We start from the raw sequence: 21,782 nt of genomic DNA, 5'->3' as shown, positions 1-21,782 counted from the left end.
GTCATTTGCCTCTCTGTGCCTCCGTTTTCTTATTTGCATAATGGACATAACAGTAGGACCACTGTCAGAGGAGGGCTGATTGAAAATCAGAACAATGCCTGGCACACAGGGAGCGCTGTGCGTCGGTGGTTATCGTTTTTATTATCAGTATTCTTCTTTTCAGCTGAAGGATAAACATTGAAAAATTCTAAACCTGAGGTATGCAGAGTCACCCTTTCAAGTTACGTACTCAGTGATGTTTTTTGAACACCCAGTGAAGGATGGTAGGTTGTGTTGGAATCAGCAACCTCTTCAGCCTGTGCTGGTATCTTTCCCAAGGTGGGAGACGGGCATCCGCTGAGGCTGTGGAAGGCTTCTGTGGAGGTGGAAGCGCCCCCCTCGGTGGTTTTGAATCGCGTGCTGAGGGAGCGCCACCTGTGGGATGAGGATTTCGTGCAGTGGAAGGTGGTGGAAACCCTGGACAAGCAAACAGAAATCTATCAGTACGTGCAGAACAGCATGGCGCCTCACCCTTCCAGAGACTTCCTGGTTCTCAGGTAAGCCTGCCTCCGAGGTTTAAGATGCTCTGCTCCAAAAGCCAGATAAGAGCTGCACATTTAAGCATTTCAGAGGTCTCCCACCTAAGTTCAGTCTCCATTGGTAACACTCAGCCGGCCCTCATTTCTCTCAGTGAAAACTGGCTTTGCTGTATTTATACCCAACTTCCTGCTTCTTTCACCCAATTCACAGCTCTGCTGGGTTCTCTTATGGCCCCTTTCATTATGGAGCATACGGTTTATTAAGCCATAAATATTGTTCATTTCCTCGGAACAGAGTCCCCCCAAATTAACTGCCGTTTGTCCAGTTGTACTTTCTGCTAAATTATGCAGATTGAACCTGACTGGCTTTTCTCCTGGTTTTGCCTTTCTCCCTCTGGGAAAGCAAGTCTTCGGTGGTGTGACTCTCAATCTGGAGCGTGTGTAACTTCAAAATTCCTCTGTATAACTTCAGCTGCTCATAACTCATTACCAGGCATGGAAACTTGACAGAGACCTGAAGGTCGCACTATGCTGAGACACTTGGATGTCCAGAAAGGTTTCAGGGCCTGACAGGGCTTGCGAGGCTGGTGACTACTGTCGAAACATTACTTCTAATAGATTTTTGGGTTGAGTTCCGGACCCCTGCTCTCTGGGTTTGGAGGGGGGTGCTCAGCCAACAATAGGAAGTTGCACAGTAGAGCTGTGCACATGGGCTGGGGAGTCAGTGCTGAATCAGAAAGAAGAGGGACTGAGGATTCTAACAAACCCAGGTAAAATATAATTAAATCAATACATCCTTTTTAAATTGATAACTGATGGTGAATACTGTCTCTTCTCATATATTAGCAGTATAAAAAGAATCACTAGTGAAATTCCCAAATGTGTAATTTAAATAGTTTCTTTATTAAACTAGTCTTGATGGCAAACTAAAGGTTACTTTTCACGTGGGCTGTTTATGCCTTTGGAATTTGTCCTTAGGACCTTGAATGTTAAGGGTCATTTTTTCCCTAAGTATGTGTGTTTATCTTAGCAACCTTGGGACCCTGGTGGAGAATGTGGGCCGTTGTAAGGGTGGCTTATTACCGCAGTTATTGGGACCCACCTCGTGGAAGTTAAATTTTACGCCTTCACTCTTGCAAGCAGAAAATCAGATCGTTCTAGGATGGCAGCCACGGTGGGGATGGAGCCATGCCATAGCCTGCCTCTCCGCTCCCTTAGAGGAGGCTGAGGGCCGGAGTCCATGCATGGAACCGCCCTCCTTCCACTCATCCTGCAGGGCCACCCGCCTGCTACTTCTCATGTGTCATTCCATCACTGCCTTGTGCCAGGCACTGTTGGAGGCTCCGGGGATACTGCAGGGAGCACAGCAGACCACAACCCTGCTCTCTTGGGATTTATATTTTATTAGGGAGATAGAGTCAATAAATAATAAGCAAGGGGGATAGGAATATTCAATAAATAATAAGCAAGAGGGATAGGATTACTTATCTTAGGGGGATAGGAAGGGGTCGAATTTCAAATATAGTGGTCAGAGCAGAGTCTCACTGTGTTGATATTTGATCCAAGACTTGAAGAAGAAGGTGGGTGGACCATGAGACTGAGGGAGGAGAACTCGGCACCCAAGAGGATTAATAATGAACCAGATGTGTTTCCTGCAGCAGGAATTCCTTGTGATTATGATACAAGAGGTAGAAAGTGACAGGTATGGAGAGGAGTCCGGGGCTGAGGCACTTCCTGTTTTCAGAGCTTCTCCCTGTCTAGGCTGGCACGCATGAGGCTGGTCTCTTCTTGGGATTACCATGTTCGTGTCTCACTTTATCACTTTCGCTAGTTCCTCAGGAGCTTCCAGTGATACTCACTGAAGCTTCTTCCATTTTATCCCCGCAAATCTGTACAACTTTCAGTCTTTGTTATTATTCACAGCCTTGTGCATGAAAAGAGAGTGGTCACACCCATGGAGAAGTTGCTCAGCATTTGTATAGGGCTTGCTTATTCCCTAGTTCTAGGTAATAGTTCCTCTTTCTAGTGAGGTAGGACAGGATGAAGTTAGAGATGAGATAACTAAGCAAGGGGGTAGGATTTGTAACATAAATAACTAAGATTATAATAAACCTACATCCTATGATAGAAATGGTTGTTACAGAGATGCTCTCACGATTCCTTTTTTTTTTTTTTTAACATCTTTATTGGAGTACAACTGTTCCGCAATAGTGTGTTAGTTTCCCCCCTACAACAAAGTGAATCAGCCATACACACACACACACACACACACACACGCTCCCACATCTCCCCCCTCCTGCATCACCCTCCCTCCCACCCTCCCCATCCCACCCCTCCAGGCGGTCACAAAGCACAGAGGTGATCTCCCTGTGCTACGTGGCAGCCTCCAACCAGCCATCTAATCCACATTTCATAGTGTATACACGTCCATGCCACCCTCCCACTTCATCACAGCCCACCCTTCCCCCTCCCCATATACTCAAGTCCATGCTCTAGTAAGTCTGTGTTTTATTCCAGTCCTACCACTAATCTCTTCATGACATTTTTTTCCCTTAGAGTCCATATATATGTGTTATCATACGGTATTTGTTTTTCTCCTTCTGACTTACTTCACTCTGTATGACAGACTCCAGGTCCATCCACTTCATTATAAATAACTCAGTTTCATTTCTTTTTATGGCTGAGTAATATTCCATTGTATATATGTGCCACATCTTCTTTATCCATTCATCTGTCGATGGACACTTAGGTTGCTTCCATGTCCTGGCTATTGTAAATAGAGCTGCAATGAACATTTTGGTACATGAGTCTTTTTGAATTATGGTTTTCTCAGGGTATATGCCCAGTAGTGGGATTGCTAGGTCATATGGTAGTTCTATTTGTAGTTTTTTAAGGAACCTCCATACTGTTCTCCATAGTGTTTGTATCAACTTACATTCCCACCAGCAGTGCAAGAGTGTTCCCTTTTCTCCACACCCTCTCCAGCATTTATTGTTTCTAGAGTTTTTGATGATGGCCAATCTGGCCGGTGTGAGATGATATCTCATTGTAGTTTTGATTTGCATTTCTCTAATGATTAATGATGTTGAGCATTCTTTGATGTGTTTGTTGGCTATCTGTATATCTTCTTTGGAGAAATGTCTATTTAGTTCTTCTGCCCATTTTTGGATTGGGTTGTTTGTTTTTTTGTTATTGAGCTGCATGAGTTGCTTATAAATTTTGGATATTAATCCTTTGTCAGTTGCTTCATTTGCAAATATTTTCTCCCATTCTGAGGGTTGTCTTTTGGTCTCGTTTATGGTATCCTTTGCTGTGCAAAAGCTTTTAAGTTTCATTAGATCCCATTTGTTTATTTTTGTTTTTATTTCCATTTCTCTAGGAGATGGGTCAAAAACGATCTTGCTGTGATTGATGTCGTAGAGTGTTCTGCCTATGTTTTCCTCTAAGAGTTTGATAGTGTCTGGCCTTACATTTAGGTCTTTAACCCATTTTGAGTTTATTTTTGTGTGTGGTGTTAGGGATTGTTCTAATTTCATACTTTTACATGTAGCTGTCCAGTTTTCCCAGCACCACTTATTGAAGAGGCTGTCTTTTCTCCACTGTGTTTCCTTCCCTCCTTTATCAAAGATAAGGTGACCATATGTGTGTGGGTTTATCTCTGGGCTCTCTATCCTGTTCCATTGATCTATATTTCTATTTTTGTGCCAGTACCATATTGTCTTGATTACTGTGGCCTTGTAGTAGAGTCTGAAGTCAGGGAGCCTAATTCCTCCAGCTCCATTTTTCGTTCTCAAGGTTGCTTTGGCTATTCGGGGTCTTTTGTGTTTCCATACAAATTGTGAGATGTTTTGTTCTAGTTCTGTAAAAAATGCCAGTGGTAATTTGATAGGGATAGCATTGAATCTGTAGATTGCTTTGGGTAGTAGAGTCATTTTCACAATGTTGATTCTTCCAATCCAAGAACATGGTATATTTCTCCAACTATTTGTATCATCTTTAATTTCTTTCATCAGTGTCTTATAGTTTTCTGCATACAAGTCCTTTGTCTCCTTAGGTAGGTTTATTCCTAGATATTTTATTCTTTTTGTTGCAATGGTAAATGGGAGCGTTTTCTTAATTTCACTCTCAGATTTTTCATCATTAGTGTATAAGAATGCCAGAGATTTCTGTGCATTAATTTTGTATCCTGCTACTTTACCAAATTCATTGATTAGCTCTAGTAGTTTTCTGGTAGCATCCTTAGGATTCTCTATGTATAGTATCATGTCATCTGCAAACAGTGACAGCTTTACTTCTTCTTTTCCTATTTGGATTCCTTTTACTTCTTTTTCTTCTCTGATTGCTGTGGCTAGAACTTTCAAAACTATGTTGAATAAGAGTGGTGAGAGTGGGCAACCTTGTCTTGTTCCTGATCTTAGTGGAAATGGTTTCAGTTTTTCACCATTGAGAACGATGCTAGCTGTGGGTTTGTCATATATGGCCTTTATTATGTTGAGGAAAGTTCCCTGTATGCCTACTTTCTGCAGGGTTTTTATCATAAATGAGTGTTGAATTTTGTCAAAAGCTTTCTCTGCATCTATTGAGATGATCATATGGTTTTTCTCCTTCAGTTTGTTGATATGGTGTATCACGTTGATTGATTTGCGTATATTGAAGAATCCTTGCATTCCCGGAATAAACCCCACTTGATCATGGTGTATGATCCTTTTAATGTGCTGTTGGATTCTGTTTGCTAATATTTTGTTGAGGATTTTTGCATCTATGTTCATCAGTGATATTGGCCCGTAGTTTTCTTTCTTTGTGACGTCTTTGTCTGGTTTTGGTATCAGGGTGATGGTGGCCTCATAGAATGAGTTTGGGAGTGTTCCTCCCTCTGCTATCTTTTGGAAGAGTTTGAGAAGGATAGGTGTTAGCTCTTCTCTAAATGTTTGATAGAATTCGCCTGTGAAGCCATCTGGTCCTGGGCTTTTGTTTGTTGGAAGATTTTTAATCACGGTTTCAATTTCAGTGCTTGTAATTGGTCTGTTCATATTTTCTCTTTCTTCCTGGTTCAGTCTTGGCAGGTTGTGCATTTCTAAGAATTTGTCCATTTCTTCCAGGTTGTCCATTTTCTTGGCATAGAGTTGCTTGTAGTAATCTCTAATAATCTTTTGTATTTCTGCAGTGTCAGTTGTTACTTCTCCTTTTTCATTTCTAATTCTATTGATTTGAGTCTTCTCCCTTTTATTCTTGATGAGTCTGGCTAATGGTTTATCAATTTTATTTATCTTCTCAAGGAACCAGCTTTTAGTTTTATTGATCTTTGCTATTGTTTCCTTCACTTCTTTTTCATTTATTTCTTTTTTTTTTCTTCCTTCCCTCCCTATCCCACCCCTCTAGGTGGTCACAAAGCACAGAGGTGATCTCCCTGTGCTATGCAGCATCTTCAACTAGCTATCTAATTTACATTTGATAGTGTATATATGTCCCTGCCACTCTCTCACTTCGTCACAGCCCACCCTTCCCCCTCCCCATATCCTCAAGTCCATGCTCGAGTAAGTCTGTGTTTTATTCCTGTCCTACCACTAATCTCTTCATGACATTTTTTTCCCTTAGAGTCCATATATATGGGTTAGCATACAGTATTTGTTTTTCTCCTTCTGACTTACTTCACTCTGTATGACAGACTCCAGGTCCATCCACCTCATTATAAATAACTCAGTTTCATTTCTTTTTATGGCTGAGTAATATTCCATTGTATATATGTGCCACATCTTCTTTATCCATTCATCTGTTGATGGACACTTAGGTTGCTTCCATGTCCTGGCTATCGTAAATAGAGCTGCAATGAACATTTTGGTACATGAGTCTTTCTGAATTATGGTTTTCTCAGGGTATATGCCCAGTAGTGGGATTGCTGGGTCGTATGGTAGTTCTATTTGTAGTTTTTTAAGGAACCTCCATACTGTTCTCCATAGCGGCTGTATCAATTTACATTCCCACCAGCAGTGCAAGATTGTTCCCTTTTCTCCACACCCTCTCCAGCATTTATTGTTTCTAGAGTTTTTGATGATGGCCAATCTGACTGGTGTGAGATGATATCTCATTGTAGTTTTGATTTGCATTTCTCTAATGATTAATGAGGTTGAGCATTCTTTCATGTGTTTGTTAGCAATCTGTATATCTTCTTTGGAGAAATGTCTATTTAGTTCTTCTGCCCATTTTTGGATTGGGTTGTTTGTTTTTTTGTTATTGAGCTGCATGAGTTGCTTATAAATTTTGGAAATTAATCCTTTGTCAGTTGCTTCATTTGCAAATATTTTCTCCCATTCTGAGGGTTGTGTTTTGGTCTTGTTTATGGTATCCTTTGCTGTGCAAAAGCTTTTAAGTTTCATTAGGTCCCATTTGTTCGTGTTTTTATTTCCATTTCTCTAGGAGATGGGTCAAAAAGGATCTTGCTGTGATTTATGTCATATAGTGTTCTGCCTATGTTTTCCTCTAAGAGTTTGATTGTGTCTGACCTTACATTTACGTCTTTAACCCATTTTGAGTTTATTTTTGTGTGTGGTGTTAGGGAGTGTTCTAATTTCATACTTCTACAGGTAGCTGTCCAGTTTTCCCAGCACCACTTATTGAAGAGGCTGTCTTTTCTCCACTGTATATCCTTCCTTCCTTTATCAAAGATAAGGTGACCATATGTGTGTGGGTTTATCTCTGGGCTCTCTATCCTGTTCCATTGATCTATATTTCTGTTTTTGTGCCAGTACCATATTGTCTTGATTACTGTGGCCTTGTAGTAGAGTCTGAAGTCAGCGAGCCTAATTCCTCCAGCTCCATTTCTCGTTCTCAAGGTTGCTTTGGCTATTCGGGGTCTTTTGTGTTTCCATACAAATTGTGAAATTTTTTGTTCTAGTTCTGTAAAAAATGCCAGTGGTAATTTGATAGGGATTGCATTGAATCGGTAGATTGCTTTGGGTAGTAGAGTCATTTTCACAATGTTGATTCTTCCAATCCAAGAACATGGTATATTTCTCCAACTATTTGTATCATCTTTAATTTCTTTCATCAGTGTCTTATAGTTTTCTGCATACAAGTCTTTTGTCTCCTTAGGTAGGTTTATTCCTAGATATTTTATTGTTTTTGTTGCAATGGTAAATGGGAGCGTTTTCTTAATTTCACTCTCAGATTTTTCATCATTAGTGTATAAGAATGCCAGAGATTTCTGTGCATTAATTTTGTATCCTGCTACTTTACCAAATTCATTGATTAGCTCTAGTAGTTTTCTGGTAGCATCCTTAGGATTCTCTATGTATAGTATCATGTCATCTGCAAACAGTGACAGCTTTACTTCTTCTTTTCCTATTTGGATTCCTTTTACTTCTTTTTCTTCTCTGATTGCTGTGGCTAGAACTTCCAAAACTATGTTGAATAAGAGTGGTGAGAGTGGGCAACCTTGTCTTGTTCCTGATCTTAGTGGAAATGGTTTCAGTTTTTCACCATTGAAAACGATGCTAGCTGTGGGTTTGTCATATATGGCCTTTATTATGTTGAGGAAAGTTCCCTGTATGCCTACTTTCTGCAAGGTTTTTATCATAAATGAGTGTTGAATTTTGTCAAAAGCTTTCTCTGCATCTATTGAGATGATCATATGGTTTTTCTCCTTCAGTTTGTTGATATGGTGTATCACGTTAATTGATTTGCGTATATTGAAGAATCCTTGCATTCCCAGAATAAACCCCACTTGATCATGGTGTATGATCCTTTTAATGTGCTGTTGGATTCTGTTTGCTAATATTTTGTTGAGGATTTTTGCATCTATGTTCATCAGTGATATTGGCCCATAGTTTTCTTTCTTTGTGACGTCTTTGTCTGGTTTTGGTATCAGGGTGATGGTGGCCTCATAGAATGAGTTTGGGAGTGTTCCTACCTCTGCTATCTGTTGGAAGAGTTTGAGAAGGATAGGTGTTAGCTCTTCTCTAAATGTTTGATAGAATTCGCCTGTGAAGCCATCTGGTCCTGGGCTTTTGTTTGTTGGAAGATTTTTAATCACGGTTTCAATTTCAGTGCTTGTGATTGGTCTGTTCATATTTTCTATTTCTTCCTGGTTCAGTCTCGGCAGGTTGTGCATTTCTAAGAATTTGTCCATTTCTTCCAGGTTGTCCATTTTATTGGCATAGAGTTGCTTGTAGTAATCTCTAATAATCTTTTGTATTTCTGCAGAGTCAGTTGTTACATCTCCTTTTTCATTTCCAATTCTATTGATTTGAGTCTTCTCCCTTTTTTTCTTGATGAGTCTGGCTAATGGTTTATCGATTTTATTTATCTTCTCAAAGAACCAGCTTTTAGTTTTATTGATCTTTGCTATTGTTTCCTTCATTTCTTTTTCATTTATTTCTGATCTGATCTTTTTTTTTTTAACATATTTATTGGAGTATAACTGTTTTACAATAGTGTGTTAGTTTCTCCTTTAGAACAAAGTGAATCAGTTATACATATACGTATGTTCCCATAGCTCTTCCCTCTTTTGTCAACCTCCCTCCCACCCTCCCTATCCCACCCCTCTAGGTGGTCACAAAGCACAGAGGTGAACTCCCTGTGCTATGCCGCAGCTTCCCACTAGCTATCTAACTTACATTTGGTAGTGTGTATATGTCCCTGCCACTCTCTCACATCGTCACTGCTTACCCTTCCCCCTCCCCATATCCTCAAGTCCATGCTCTAGTAGGTCTGAGTTTTATTCCCATTCTACCACTAATCTCTTCATGACATTTTTTTTTACATTCAATATATATGTGTTAGCATACGGTATTTGTTTTTATCCTTCTGACTTACTTCACTCTGTATGACAGACTCCACGTCTATCCACCTCATTACAAATAACTCAGTTTCATTTCTTTTTATGGCTGAGTAATATTCCATTGTATATATGTGCCACAACTTCCTTATCCATTCATCTGTTGATGGACACTTAGGTTGCTTCCATGTCCTGGCTATCGTAAATAGAGCTGCAATGAACATTTTGGTACATGACTCTTTTTGAATTATGGTTTTCTCAGGGTATATGCCCAGTAGTGGGATTGCTGGGTCATATGGTAGTTCTATTTGTAGTTTTTTAAGGAACCTTCATACTGTTCTGCATAGTGGCTGTATCATTTTACATTCCCACCAACAATGCAAGAGTGTTCCCTTTTCTCCACACCCTCTCCAGCATTTATTGTTTCTAGAGTTTTTGATGATGGCCAATCTGACCGGTGTGAGATGATATCTCATTGTAGTTTTGATTTGCATTTCTCTAATGATTAATGATGTTGAGCATTCTTTCATGTGTTTGTTGGCAATCTGTATATCTTCTTTGGAGAAATGTCTATTTAGTTCTTCTGCCCATTTTTGGATTGGTTTGTTTGGTTTTTTTTTTTATTGAGCTGCCTGAGTTGCTCATAAATTTTGGATATTAATCCTTTGTCAGTTGCTTCATTTGCAAATATTTTCTCCCATTCTGAGGGTTGTCTTTTGGTCTCGTTTATGGTATCCTTTGCTGTGCAAAAGCTTTTAAGTTTCATTAGGTCCCATTTTTTTATTTTTGTTTTTATTTCCATTTCTCTAGGAGATGGGTCAAAAACGATCTTGCTGTGATTGATGTCGTAGAGTGTTCTGCCTATGTTTTCCTCTAAGAGTTTGATAGTGTCTGGCCTTACATTTAGGTCTTTAACCCATTTTGAGTTTATTTTTGTGTGTGGTGTTAGGGAGTGTTCTAATTTCATACTTCTACAGGTAGCTGTCCAGTTTTCCCAGCACCACTTATTGAAGAGGCTGTCTTTTCTCCAATGTATATTCTTGCCTCCTTTATCAAAGATAAGGTGACCATATGTGTGTGGGTTTATCTTTGGGCTTTCTATCCTGTTCCATTGATCTATATTTCTGTTTTTGTGCCAGTACCATACTGTCTTGATTACTGTGGCCTTGTAGTAGACTCTGAAGTCAGGGAGCCTGATTCCTCCAGCTCCATTTTTCGTTCTCAAGATTGCTTTGGCTATTCGGGGTCTTTTGTGTTTCCATACAAATTGTGAAATTTTTTGTTCTAGTTCTGTAAAAAATGCCAGTGGTAATTTGATAGGGATTGCAAAGAATCTGTAGATTGCTTTGGGTAATAAAGTCATTTTCACTATGTTGATTTTTCCAATCCAAGAGCATGGTATATTTCTCCACCTATTTGTATCATCTTTAATTTCTTTCATCAGTGTCTTATAGTGTTCTGCATACAAGTCTTTTGTCTCCTTAGGTAGGTTTATTCCTAGATATTTTATTCTTTTTGTTGCAATGGTAAATGGGAGTGTTTTCTTAATTTCACTCTCAGATTTTTCATCGTTAGTGTATAAGAATGCCAGAGATTTCTGTGCATTAACTTTGTATCCTGCTACTTTACCAAATTCATTGATTAGTTCTAGTAGTTTTCTGGTAGCATCCTTAGTATTCTCTATGTATAGTATCATGTCATCTGCAAACAGTGACAGCTTTACTTCTTTTCCTATTTGGATTCCCTTTATTTCTTTATTTTCTCTAATTGCTGTGGCTAGAACTTCCAAAACTAGGTTGAATAAGAGTGGGGAGAGTGGGCAACCTTGTCTTGTTCCTGATCTTAGTGGAAATGGTTTCAGTTTTTCACCATTGAGAACAATGCTGGCTGTGGGTTTGTCATATATTGCCTTTATTATATTGAGGAAAGTTCCCTCTATGCCTACTTTCTGCAGGGTTTTTATCATAAATGGGTGTTGAATTTTGTCAAAAGCTTTCTCTGCATCTATTGAGATGATCATATGGTTTTTCTCCTTCAGTTTGTTGATATGGTGTATCACGTTGATTGATTTGCGTATATTGAAGAATCCTTGCATTCCCGGAATAAACCCCACTTGATCATGGTGTATGATCCTTTTAATGTGCTGTTGGATTCTGTTTGCTAATATTTTGTTGAGGATTTTTGCATCTATGTTCATCAGTGATATTGGCCTATAGTTTTCTTTCTTTGTGACGTCTTTGTCTGGTTTTGGTATCAGGGTGATGTTGGCCTCATAGAATGAGTTTGGGAGTGTTCCTACCTCTGCTATCTTTTGGAAGAGTTTGAGAAGGATAGGTGTTAGCTCTTCTCTAAATGTTTGATAGAATTCTCCTGTGAAGCCATCTGGTCCTGGGCTTTTGTTTATTGGAAGATTTTTAATCACAGTTTCAATTTCAGTGCTTGTGATTGGTCTGTTCATATTTTCTATTTCTTCCTGGTTCAGTCTCGGCAGGTTGTGCATTTCTAAGAATTTGTCCATTTCTTCCAGGTTGTCCATTTTATTGGCATAGAGTTGCTTGTAGTAATCTCTAATAATCTTTTGTATTTCTGCAGAGTCAGTTGTTACATCTCCTTTTTCATTTCCAATTCTATTGATTTGAGTCTTCTCCCTTTTTTTCTTGATGAGTCTGGCTAATGGTTTATCAATTTTATTTATCTTCTCAAAGAACCAGCTTTTACTTTTATTGATCTTTGCTATTGTTTCCTTCATTTCTTTTTCATTTACTTCTGATTTGATCTTTATGATTTCTTTCCTTCTGCTAAATTTGGGGGTTTTTTTGTTCTTCCTTCTCTAATTGCTTTAGGTGCAAAGTTAAGTTGTTTATTCGAGATGCTTCCTGTAAGGTATGATTGTATTGCTATAAACTTCCCTCTTAGAACTGCTTTTGCTGTATCCCATAGGTTTTGGGTCATCGTGTCTCCATTGTCATTTGTTTCTAAGTACTTTGTGATTTCCTCTTTGATTTCCTCAGTGATCACTTCGTTATTAAGTAGTGTATTGTTTAGCCTCCATGTGTTTGTACATTTTACAGATCTTTTCCTGTAATTGATATCTAGTCTCATAGCGTTGTGGTCAGAAAAGATACTTGATACGATTTCAATTTTCTTAAATTTGCCAAGGCTAGATTTGTGACCCAAGATATGATCTATCCTGGAGAATGTTCCATGGGCACTTGAGAAAAATGTGTATTCTGTTGTTTTTGGATGGAATGTCCTATAAATATCAAGTAAATCCATCTTGTATAATGTATCATTTAAAGCTTGTGTTTCCTTGTTTATTTTCATTTTGGATGAGCTGTCCATTGGTGACAGTGGGGTGTTAAAGTCCCCTACTATGATTGTGTTACTGTCGATTTCCCCTTTTATGGCTGTTAGTATTTGCCTTATGTATTGAGGTGCGCCTATGTTGGGTGCATAAATATTTACAATTGTTATATCTTCTTCATGGATCGATCCCTTGATCATTATATAGTGTCCTTCTTTGTGTCTTGTAATAGTTTTTATTTTAAAGTCTATTTTGTCTGATATGAGAATTGCTACTCCAGCTTTCTTCTGATTTCCATTTGCATGGAATATCTTTTTCCATCCCCTCACTTTCAGCCTGTAAGTGTCCCTAGGTCTGAAGTGGGTCTCTTGTAGACAGCATATATATGGGTCCTGTTTTTGTATCCATTCAGCCAGTCTGTGTCTTTTGGTGGGAGCATTTAATCCATTTACATTTAAGGTAATTATTGATATGTGCATTCCTATTACCATTTACTTAATTGTTTCGGGTTGTTCTTGTAGGTCTTTTCCTTCTCTTATGTTTCTTACTTAGAGAAGTTCCTTTAGCATTTGTTGTAAAGCTGGTTTGGTGGTGCTGAACTCTCTCAGCTTTTGCTTGTCTGTAAATGTTTTAATTTCTCCATCAAATCTGAATGAGATCCTTGCTGGGTAGAGTAATCTTGGTTGTAGGTTTTTTTCCTTCATCACTTTAAATATGTCCTGCCACTCCCTTCTGGCTTGTAGAGTTTCTGCTGAAAGATCAGATGTTAGCCTTATGGGGATTCCCTTGTGTGTTATTTGTTGTTTTTCCCTTGCTGCTTTTAATATGTTTTCTTTGTATTTAATTTTTGACAGTTTGATTATTATGTGTCTCGGCGTGTTTATCCTTGGGTTTATCCTGTATGGGACTCTCTGTGCTTCCTGGACTTGGTTGACTATTTCCTTTCCTATATTAGGGAAGTTTTCAACTATAATCTCTTCAAATATTTTCTCAGTCCCTTTCTTTTTCTCTTCTTCTGGGACCCCTATGATTCGAATGTTGGTGCGTTTAATGTTGTCCCTGAGACTGTCCTCAGTTCTTTTCATTCTTTTTTCTTTCTTCTGCTCTGCAGTAGTTATTTCCACTATTTTATCTTCCAGGTCCTTCTGCCTCAGTTATTCTGCTACTGATCCCGTCTAGAGTATTTTTCATTTCATTTATTGTGTTGCACATCGTTACTTGCTTCCTCTTTATTTCTTCTAGGTCCTTGTTAACTGTTTCTTGCAATTTGTCTATTCTATTTCCAAGATTTTGCATCATCTTCACCATCATTATTCTAAATTCTCTTTCAGGTAGATTGGCTATTACCTCTTCATCTGTTAGGTCTGGTGTGTTTTTATCTTGTTCCTTCATCTGCTGTGTGTTTTTCTGTCTTCTCATTTTGCTTATCTTACTGTGTTTGGGGTCTCCCTTTTGCAGGTTGCAGGTTCGTATTTCTATCTATTTTTGGTGGCTGTCCCCAGTGGCTGAGGTTGGTTCAGTGGGTTGAGCAGGTTTCCTGGTTGGGGGGACCAGTTCCCCTGTTCTGGTGGATGAGGCTGGATCCCGTCTCCCTGGTGGGCAGGTCCACGTCTGGGGGCGTGTATGGGGATGTCGGTAGCCTTACTGTGATTCTAGGCAGCCTCTCTGCTAATGGATGGGGCTGTAGACCTGTCTCGCTCTTTGTTGCGTATAGGGTGTCCAGCACTGTTCGTTGCTGGTCCTTGGGTGAATCTGGGTCTTGGTGTTGAGATGGAGATCTCTGGGAGATTTTCGCCATTTGATATTACGTGGAGCTGAGAGGTCTCTTGTGGACCAGTGTCCTGAGGTTAGTTCTCCCACCTCAGAGACACAGCCTTGACACCTGGCTGGAGTGCCAAGAGCCTTTAATCCACATTGCCAGGTACGTGGGGAGTTTCTTGCCTTTTGGGAGGTCTGAGGTCTTCTGCCAGCGTTCGGTGGGTGTTCTATAGGAGAAGTTCCACGTGTAGATGTATTTCTGATGTATCCGTGAGGAGGAAGAGTGATCCCCGCGTCTTACTCTTCCGCCATCTTCTCGCTGCCCCCCGTTTCCTTCATTTCTTTTTCATTTATTTCTGATCTGATCTTTATGATTTCTTTCCTTCTTCTGCTAAATTTGGGGATTTTTTGTTCTTCCTTCTCTAATTGCTTTAGGTGCAAAGTTAAGTTGTTTATTCGAGATGCTTCCTGTTTCTTAAGGTATGATTGTATTGCTATAAACTTCCCTCTTAGAACTGCTTTTGCTGTATCCCATAGGTTTTGGGTCGTCGTGTCTCCATTGTCATTTGTTTCTAAGTACTTTTTGATTTCCTCTTTGATTTCCTCAGTGATCACTTCGTTATTAAGTACTGTATTGTTTAGCCTCCATGTGTTTGTACACTTTACAGATCTTTTCCTGTAATTGATATCTAGTCTCATAGCATTGTGGTCAGAAAAGATACTTGATACGATTTCAATTTTCTTAAATTTGCCAAGGCTAGATTTGTGACCCAAGATATGATCTATCCTGGAGAATGTTCCATGAGCACTTGAGAAAAATGTGTATTCTGTTGTTTTTGGATGGAATGTCCTATAAATATCAATTAAGTCCATCTTGTGTAATGTATCATTTAAAACTTGTGTTTCCTTATTTATTTTCATTTTGGATGATCTGTCCATTGGTGAAAGTGGGGTGTTAAAATCCCCTACTATAATTGTGTTACTGTCGATTTCCCCTTTTAAGGCTGTTAGTATTTGCCTTACGTATTGAGGTGCTCCTATGTTGGGTGCATAAATATTTACAAGTTTTATATCTTCTTCATGGATTGATCCCTTGATCATGATGTAGTGTCCTTCTTTGTCTCTTGTAATAGTCTTTATTTTAAAGTCTATTTTGTCTGATATGAGAATTGCTACTCCAGCTTTCTTCTGATTTCCATTTGCATGGAATATCTTTTTCCATCCCCTTACGTTCAGTCTGTATGTGTCCCTAGGTTTGAAGTGGGTCTCTTGTAGACAGCATATATATGGGTCTTGTTTTTGTATCCATTCAGCCAGTCTGTGTCTTTTGGTGGGAGCATTTAATCCATTTACATTTAAGGTAATTATTGATATGTGCATTCCTATTACCATTTACTTAATTGTTTCGGGTTGGTATTGTAGGTCTTTTCCTTCTCTTGTGTTTCTTGCCTAGTGAAGTTCCTTTAGGATTTGTTGTAGAGCTGGTTTGGTGGTGCTGAACTCTCTCAGCTTTTGCTTGTCTGTAAAGGTTTTAATTTCTCCATCAAATCTGAATGAGATCCTTGCTGGGTAGAGTAATCTTGATTGTAGGTTTTTTTCCTTCATCACTTTAAATATGTCCTGCCACTCCCTTCTGGCTTGTAGAATTTCTGCTGAAAGATCAGATGTTAGCCTTATGGCGATTCCCTTGTGTGTTATTTGTTGTTTTTCCCTTGCTGCTTTTAATATGTTTTCTTTGTATTTAATTTTTGACAGTTTGATTATTATGTGTCTTGGCATGTTTCTCTTTGGGTTTATCCTGTATGGGACTCTCTGTGCTTCCTGGACTTGATTGACTATTTCCTTTCCTATATTAGGGAAGTTTTCAACTATAATCTCTTCAAATATTTTCTCAGTCCCTTTCTTTTGCTCTTCTTCTTCTGGGACCCCTATAATTCGAATGTTGGTGCGTTTAATGTTGTCCCAGAGGTCTCTGAGACTGTCCTCAGTTCTTTTCATTCTTTTTTCTTTCTTCTGCTCTGCAGTAGTTATTTCCACTATTTTATCTTCCAGGTCACTTATCCGTCCTTCTGCCTCAGTTATTCTGCTATTGATCCCATCTAGAGTATTTTTCATTTCATTTATTGTGTTGCTCATCGTTACTTGCTTCCTCTTTATTTCTTCTAGGTCCTTGTTAACTGTTTCTTGCAATTTGTCTATTCTATTTCCAAGATTTTGAATCATCTTTACTATCATTATTCTGAATTCTTTTTCGGGTAGACTGCCTATTTTCTCTTCATTTGTTAGGTCTGGTGTGTTTTTATCTTGCTCCTTCATCTGCTGTGTGTTTTTCTGTCTTCTCATTTCGCTTATCTTACTGTGTTTGGGGTCTCCTTTTTGCAGGCTGCAGGTTCGTAGTTCCCGTTGTTTTTGGTGTCCATCCCCAGTGGCTAAGGTTGGTTCAGTGGGTTGAGTAGGTTCCCTGGTTGGGGGGACTAGTGCCTCTGTTCTGGTGGATGAGGCTGGATCTTGTCTTTCTGGTGGGCAGGTCCACGTCTGGTGGTGTGTTTGGGGATGTTGGTAGCCTTATTATGATTTTAGGCAGCCTCTCTGCTAACGGATGGGTCTGTAGACCTGTCTTGCTGTTTGTTGGGTATAGTGTGTCCAGCACTGTTCGTTGCTGGTCCTTGAGTGAAGTTGGGTCTTGGTGTTGAGATGGAGATCTCTGGGAGATTTTCGCCGTCCGATGTTACGTGGAGCTGTGAGGTCTCTTGTGGACTAGTGTCTTGAGGTTGGTTCTCCCACCTCAGAGACACAGGCCTGGTGCCTGGCTGGGGCGCCAAGAGCCTTTAATCCACACGGCTCAAAATAAAAGGGAGAAAAAATAGAAAGGAAATAAAAGGAAGGAAGGAAGGAAGGAAGGAGGGAGGGAGGGAAGGAAGGAAGAAAGGAAGGAAGAAATGAAGGAAGGAAGAAAGCAAGAAAGGAAGGAAGGAAGGTGGAGAGGAGGAAAGGGAGGAAGGAAGAGAGGAGGGGAGGAAGGAAGGGAGGAAAGAAGGGGCGAAGGAAGGAAGAAGGGAGGGAAGGAGGGAAGAAAGGAAGGAAGAAAGGAAGAAAGAAAGGGAGAAGACAAAGTAGAATAAAGTATAGTTATTAAAATAAAAAATAAGAAGAAAAATTTATATTAAAAAAAAAAAACAGAAAAACGGGTGGGTCTAACCCTAGGACAAATGGTGAAAGCAAAGCTATACAGACAAAATCTCACACAGCAGCACACACATACACACTCATAAAAAGAAAAAAAGGGGAAAATAATAGTATATCTTGCTCCCAAAGTCCACCTCCTCAATTTGGGATGATTAGTTGTCTATTCAGGTTTTCCACAGATGCAGGGCACTTCAAGTTAATTGTGGAGCTTTAATCCGCTGCTTCTGAGGCTGCTGGGAGAGACCTCCCCCCTCCTCTCTGTTTGCACAGCTCCTGGGGTTCAGCTTTGGACTTGGTCCCGCCTCTGCGTGTAGGTCGTCCGAGGGCCTCTGCCCTTTGCTCAGACAGGACGGGGTTAAAGGAGCAGCTGATTGGGGGCTCCGGCTCACTCAGGCTGGGGGGAGGGAGTGGCACGGGGGCGGGGCAATACCGCGGCGGCAGAGGGCGGCGTGATGCTGCACAGGCCCGAGGCGCACCGTGCGTTCTCTCAGGGAAGCTGTCCCTGGATCCCGGGACCCCGGCAGTGGCGGGCTGCACGGGCTCCCGGGAGGGCCAGTTTGTAGAGTGACCTGTGCTCACACACAGGCCTCTTGGTGGTGGCAGCAGCAACCTTAGCGTCCCACACCCGTCTCAACCGTCTGTGCCGACAGCCGTGGCTCGCGCCCGTTTCTGGAGCTCCTTTACGCGGTGCTCTTAATCCCCTCTCCTCGCGCCTGAGGAAGCAAAGAGGCAAGAAAAAGTCTCATGTCTCTTCTGCAGCTCCGCGCCCGTTTCTGGGGCTCCTTTAAGCGGCGCGCTTAATCCCCTCTCCTCGCGCCCAGGAAGCAAAGAGGGAAGAAAAGGTCTCTTGCTTCTTCGGCAGCTCCAGACTTCTCCCGATCTCCCTCCCGGCCAGCCGTGGCGCACTAACACCTTCAGGGTGTGGTCACACCGCCGACCCCAGTCCTGTCCCTGGGATCCGACTGAAGCCCGAGCCTCAGCTCCCGGCCCCGCCCGCCCCGGCGGCTGAGCAGACAAGCCTCTCGGGCAGGTGAGTGCCGGTCGGCACCGATCCTCTGCGGAATCTCTCCGCTTTGCCCTCCGCACCCTGTGGCCGAGCTGTCCTCCGCGGCTCCGGAGCTCCCCCCTCTGCCACCCGCAGTCTCCGCCCACGAAGGGGTTTCTAGTGTGTGGGAGTCTTTCCTCCTTCACGGCTCCCTCCCACTGGTGCAGGTCCCGTCCCTATTCTTTGTCTCTGTTTATTCTTTTTCTTTTGCCCTACCCAGGTATGTGGGGAGTTTCTTGCCTTTTGGGAGGTCCGAGGTCTTCTGCCAGCGCTCGGTGGGTGTTCTATAGGAGAAGTTCCACGTGTAGATGTATTTCTGATGTCTCTGTGAGGAGGAAGGTGATCTCCGCGTCTTACTCTTCCGCCATCTTTAAGCCGTCTTCCAGGGAGTTCTATTCTCGTAATTTCTGTGGGTCAGGCATCTAGGCACAGTTTAGCCAGGTCCTTTGCTGAGCTGAAATCAAGGTGTCAGCTGGGCCTGCAATCTCCACAGAAGCTCAGGGTCTTCATTCAGGTCACTGGCTCAGTCGTTGTTTTTCAAAGAATGCTGCTACACCACGGTGGCTTGGTCCAGGAGTCCTAGCTGCAGCCATGACTGTGCAGGAATCAGCCTTCCTCAAGAACAGCCGGCTGTTAGTGTGAGGCCTGTCTCTCGAGACCCGCTCTCACGATTCCTGACTTCCATCTACAACCTTTTCCCAAGTGGTACACCGCCCCCCCCCACTTGAATAGCTCCAGTAACAGTGAACTCACTACCCCTCATATAGCCCATTCCATTTTTGAAGAGTGCACATTGTGAGACGGCTGTTGTCTGCACTGAATGAAAGCATACCTTCATGTCTCTGCTTTCTGGAGGCAAATCAACTGTTTTTATTTCTTCTTCTGCTCAGGAGCCACTCAGGGACTTGAAGGCAATTAGCAGTCTGCATGTATCTAGTTTCCTTCAGGCTAAGCAGCCTTTCAGACTTGAGCTGAGCACCACCTGCTCCAGGAAGCCATTCCCCGTACATGGTCTCAGAGCACTCTTCGCACAGCAGCATCACCGCGCTTGCCATGGTGCTTTAGGGTTCTCTGGGTGGGTCTGTTTCTCCTCCTGGGCTGTCGACCTTTATGGCTTCGGTGGCTTCTCAGAGCTTGGCACACCCAAGAGATGTTTGGTGAAAGACTTGAATGGGCGCGTCCTCATTCCCAAACAGTGAGACCAGCCCCTCAGTATCGTGCAGGAGCCTCTGCAGCCTCAGTTTGGGATTCCGAAAGCAGCTCTGAAAGCTGCAAGACCGTTTCTGACCTCTGGGTCAGAGGGCTGAGACCCTTGCTTTCAACTGCGTGGTATAAAGTTCACATGCACTTATGGAAACCATTAGCTTAGTCCAAGTAACTGGGCTTGGAATCTGAGCAAGAAAATGTAAGTGTGAGCCTCAGCGCTGTGCCCAGGGTTTTCTTTCTCTCTCAGCCCTAATTCCGACGTGCGGGTTTGTTTTGCTGCAGGACCTGGAAGACTGATTTGCCCAAAGGAATGTGCACCCTGGTGTCCCTCTCCGTGGAGCACGAGGAAGCCCAGCTCATGGGTGGTGTGCGGGCTGTGGTGATGGACTCTCAGTACTTAATGGAGCCGTGCGGCTCAGGCAAGTCGAGGCTGACCCACATCTGCAGGGTGGACCTGAGGTGAGCGGGCTCCTGGGGGCGGCGGGCGCGGGCTTGCCGCACGTTCGCCGGGGCCCTGTTTCTCATCTGGTCCCTTATTTCACTGTCCTTTTATTCCTCTTGCCATTAACATGCTTTCTCGAAGATTATGCGTGCCTCCCCCTCGCTTTTCCTCTTTGCGCCCTTGCTAAAATTCTGACTTTCAGGAGAAAGTCCTCTGCTCATCTTTATTTTCCGTTTTGTCTCACTTATACTTCTGTGCTTCGGGCACGGGGCAAACACCAGCACTAGGGCCCGGGATGTAGTAGGTGCTCAGTAAATACAAGTCCTCTTGCGTTTCTTTTCAGCCTATCCCTTTTGCAGCTCCCTCCCTTTGCCCTCCTTTGAGAGGGAACTAACTTAAATCCAACCCCTTCAAGGCATTCATGATGCTGAGTTCTTGGTCTGGGTGGATATAAGCTGGGTTTTCTCAGTAAATTCTAGAATTAAGTCTGAATCACCCCTGAGGAGATGCTATCATTTTAAAGCACCGGGTGAATACTGGAAAGATAGATAGACTGAATACTTGGCCAAAAAGGCATTTTTCAAGGCCCCTGTTGACAGAATGAGGTTCTCAGATCCTTGGAGCGGCAGCCCCGAGTGTAACGCAGGTGGACCGACATTCAGGGCACAAGCACAGCCCTGTCGACCATGACAAATTGTTGTGATTTGGAAAAAGACCTTCCCACTTCCTTTCTGATTTTTGTCCCTGCAGAGGTCACTCCCCAGAATGGTACAATAAAGGTTTTGGACATCTGTGTGCGGCGGAAGTTGCCAGGATTAGAAACTCTTTTCAGCCCCTCATTGCTGAGGGTCCAGAAACTAAAATCTGAGTTTTCCCCAGTGTGACATCAAACTCAGGGAAGAGGAAGTGAAAGCAAACACTTGTGGGAGAGAGTTGTGTGTGTGAGAAAGCAAGGGAGAGAGAGAAACCGATTGACAATGCTTAAAAATGAAAGCACTGAGAAGTCGTAATGTTGAAGATGCGAGAATTTCTGAGAACTTTCCTAGCCTTCCTGGAGACGGCTACATCCCTACTAATATAATATTTTTAAAAATCAGAACATTTATCTATGTTACTTAAATGGATTATTCCTTGTGCATTGCCTAATTTGCTATTTAAAGGCTTCTAAGAAGCGTATTCTTAACTGTAAATAAATGTATGTATAGCATATGTACATATGTGTGTATATCTCTATCTTTACTGTATATATGTAAAATATCAATTTTATATATAAGTGCATATTTTGAAAAGGAACGAGACTGATTCGGTAAGTCCCTTCCTCACCTGGTTCTTTCCAAGTTGTTCTGGGCGCTGTCTCCCCACCGTCCTGTAAGCTGAGCAGAATCTGCTGCTGACACCAAAGTGTGTGAAAATATGTAGTCTGCCCTAATGTCTTACCAAAGATTAGCCAACCAAAGGAAAACACATTAAATGGTTCTTACATGTTGTCAGCTTGTTTGTGTTATTCAAACTGAGAGTGAGGTGTTGGATAAAGCAAGGAAAATAATATT

General features: G+C 41.8%; 1 protein-coding gene across 10 annotated transcripts in view; it reads left to right on the top strand.

Annotated features, from left to right (window-relative positions):
• The window catches only part of STARD13 (StAR related lipid transfer domain containing 13), a 245,538-nt gene extending 224,097 nt beyond the window's left edge, over positions 1-21,441 (top strand). For all 10 annotated transcript variants that reach the window (XM_067016566.1, XM_059041576.2, XM_067016565.1 and 7 more), the window contains 3 exons: positions 319-536; positions 20,073-20,249; positions 20,983-21,441. In XM_067016566.1, coding sequence (XP_066872667.1) covers positions 319-536; positions 20,073-20,249; positions 20,983-21,100 — 513 coding nt within the window. In that variant the 3' untranslated portion in view covers positions 21,101-21,441. The remainder of the gene's footprint in view (positions 1-318; positions 537-20,072; positions 20,250-20,982) is intronic.
• The last annotated feature ends 341 nt before the right edge of the window (positions 21,442-21,782 follow it).

Source organism: Kogia breviceps, chromosome 16, assembly GCF_026419965.1.
Source record: "Kogia breviceps isolate mKogBre1 chromosome 16, mKogBre1 haplotype 1, whole genome shotgun sequence".
In the NCBI taxonomy this organism is placed as follows: Eukaryota; Metazoa; Chordata; class Mammalia; order Artiodactyla; family Physeteridae; genus Kogia; species Kogia breviceps.
This window is presented reverse-complemented; position numbering and strand designations above follow the sequence as displayed.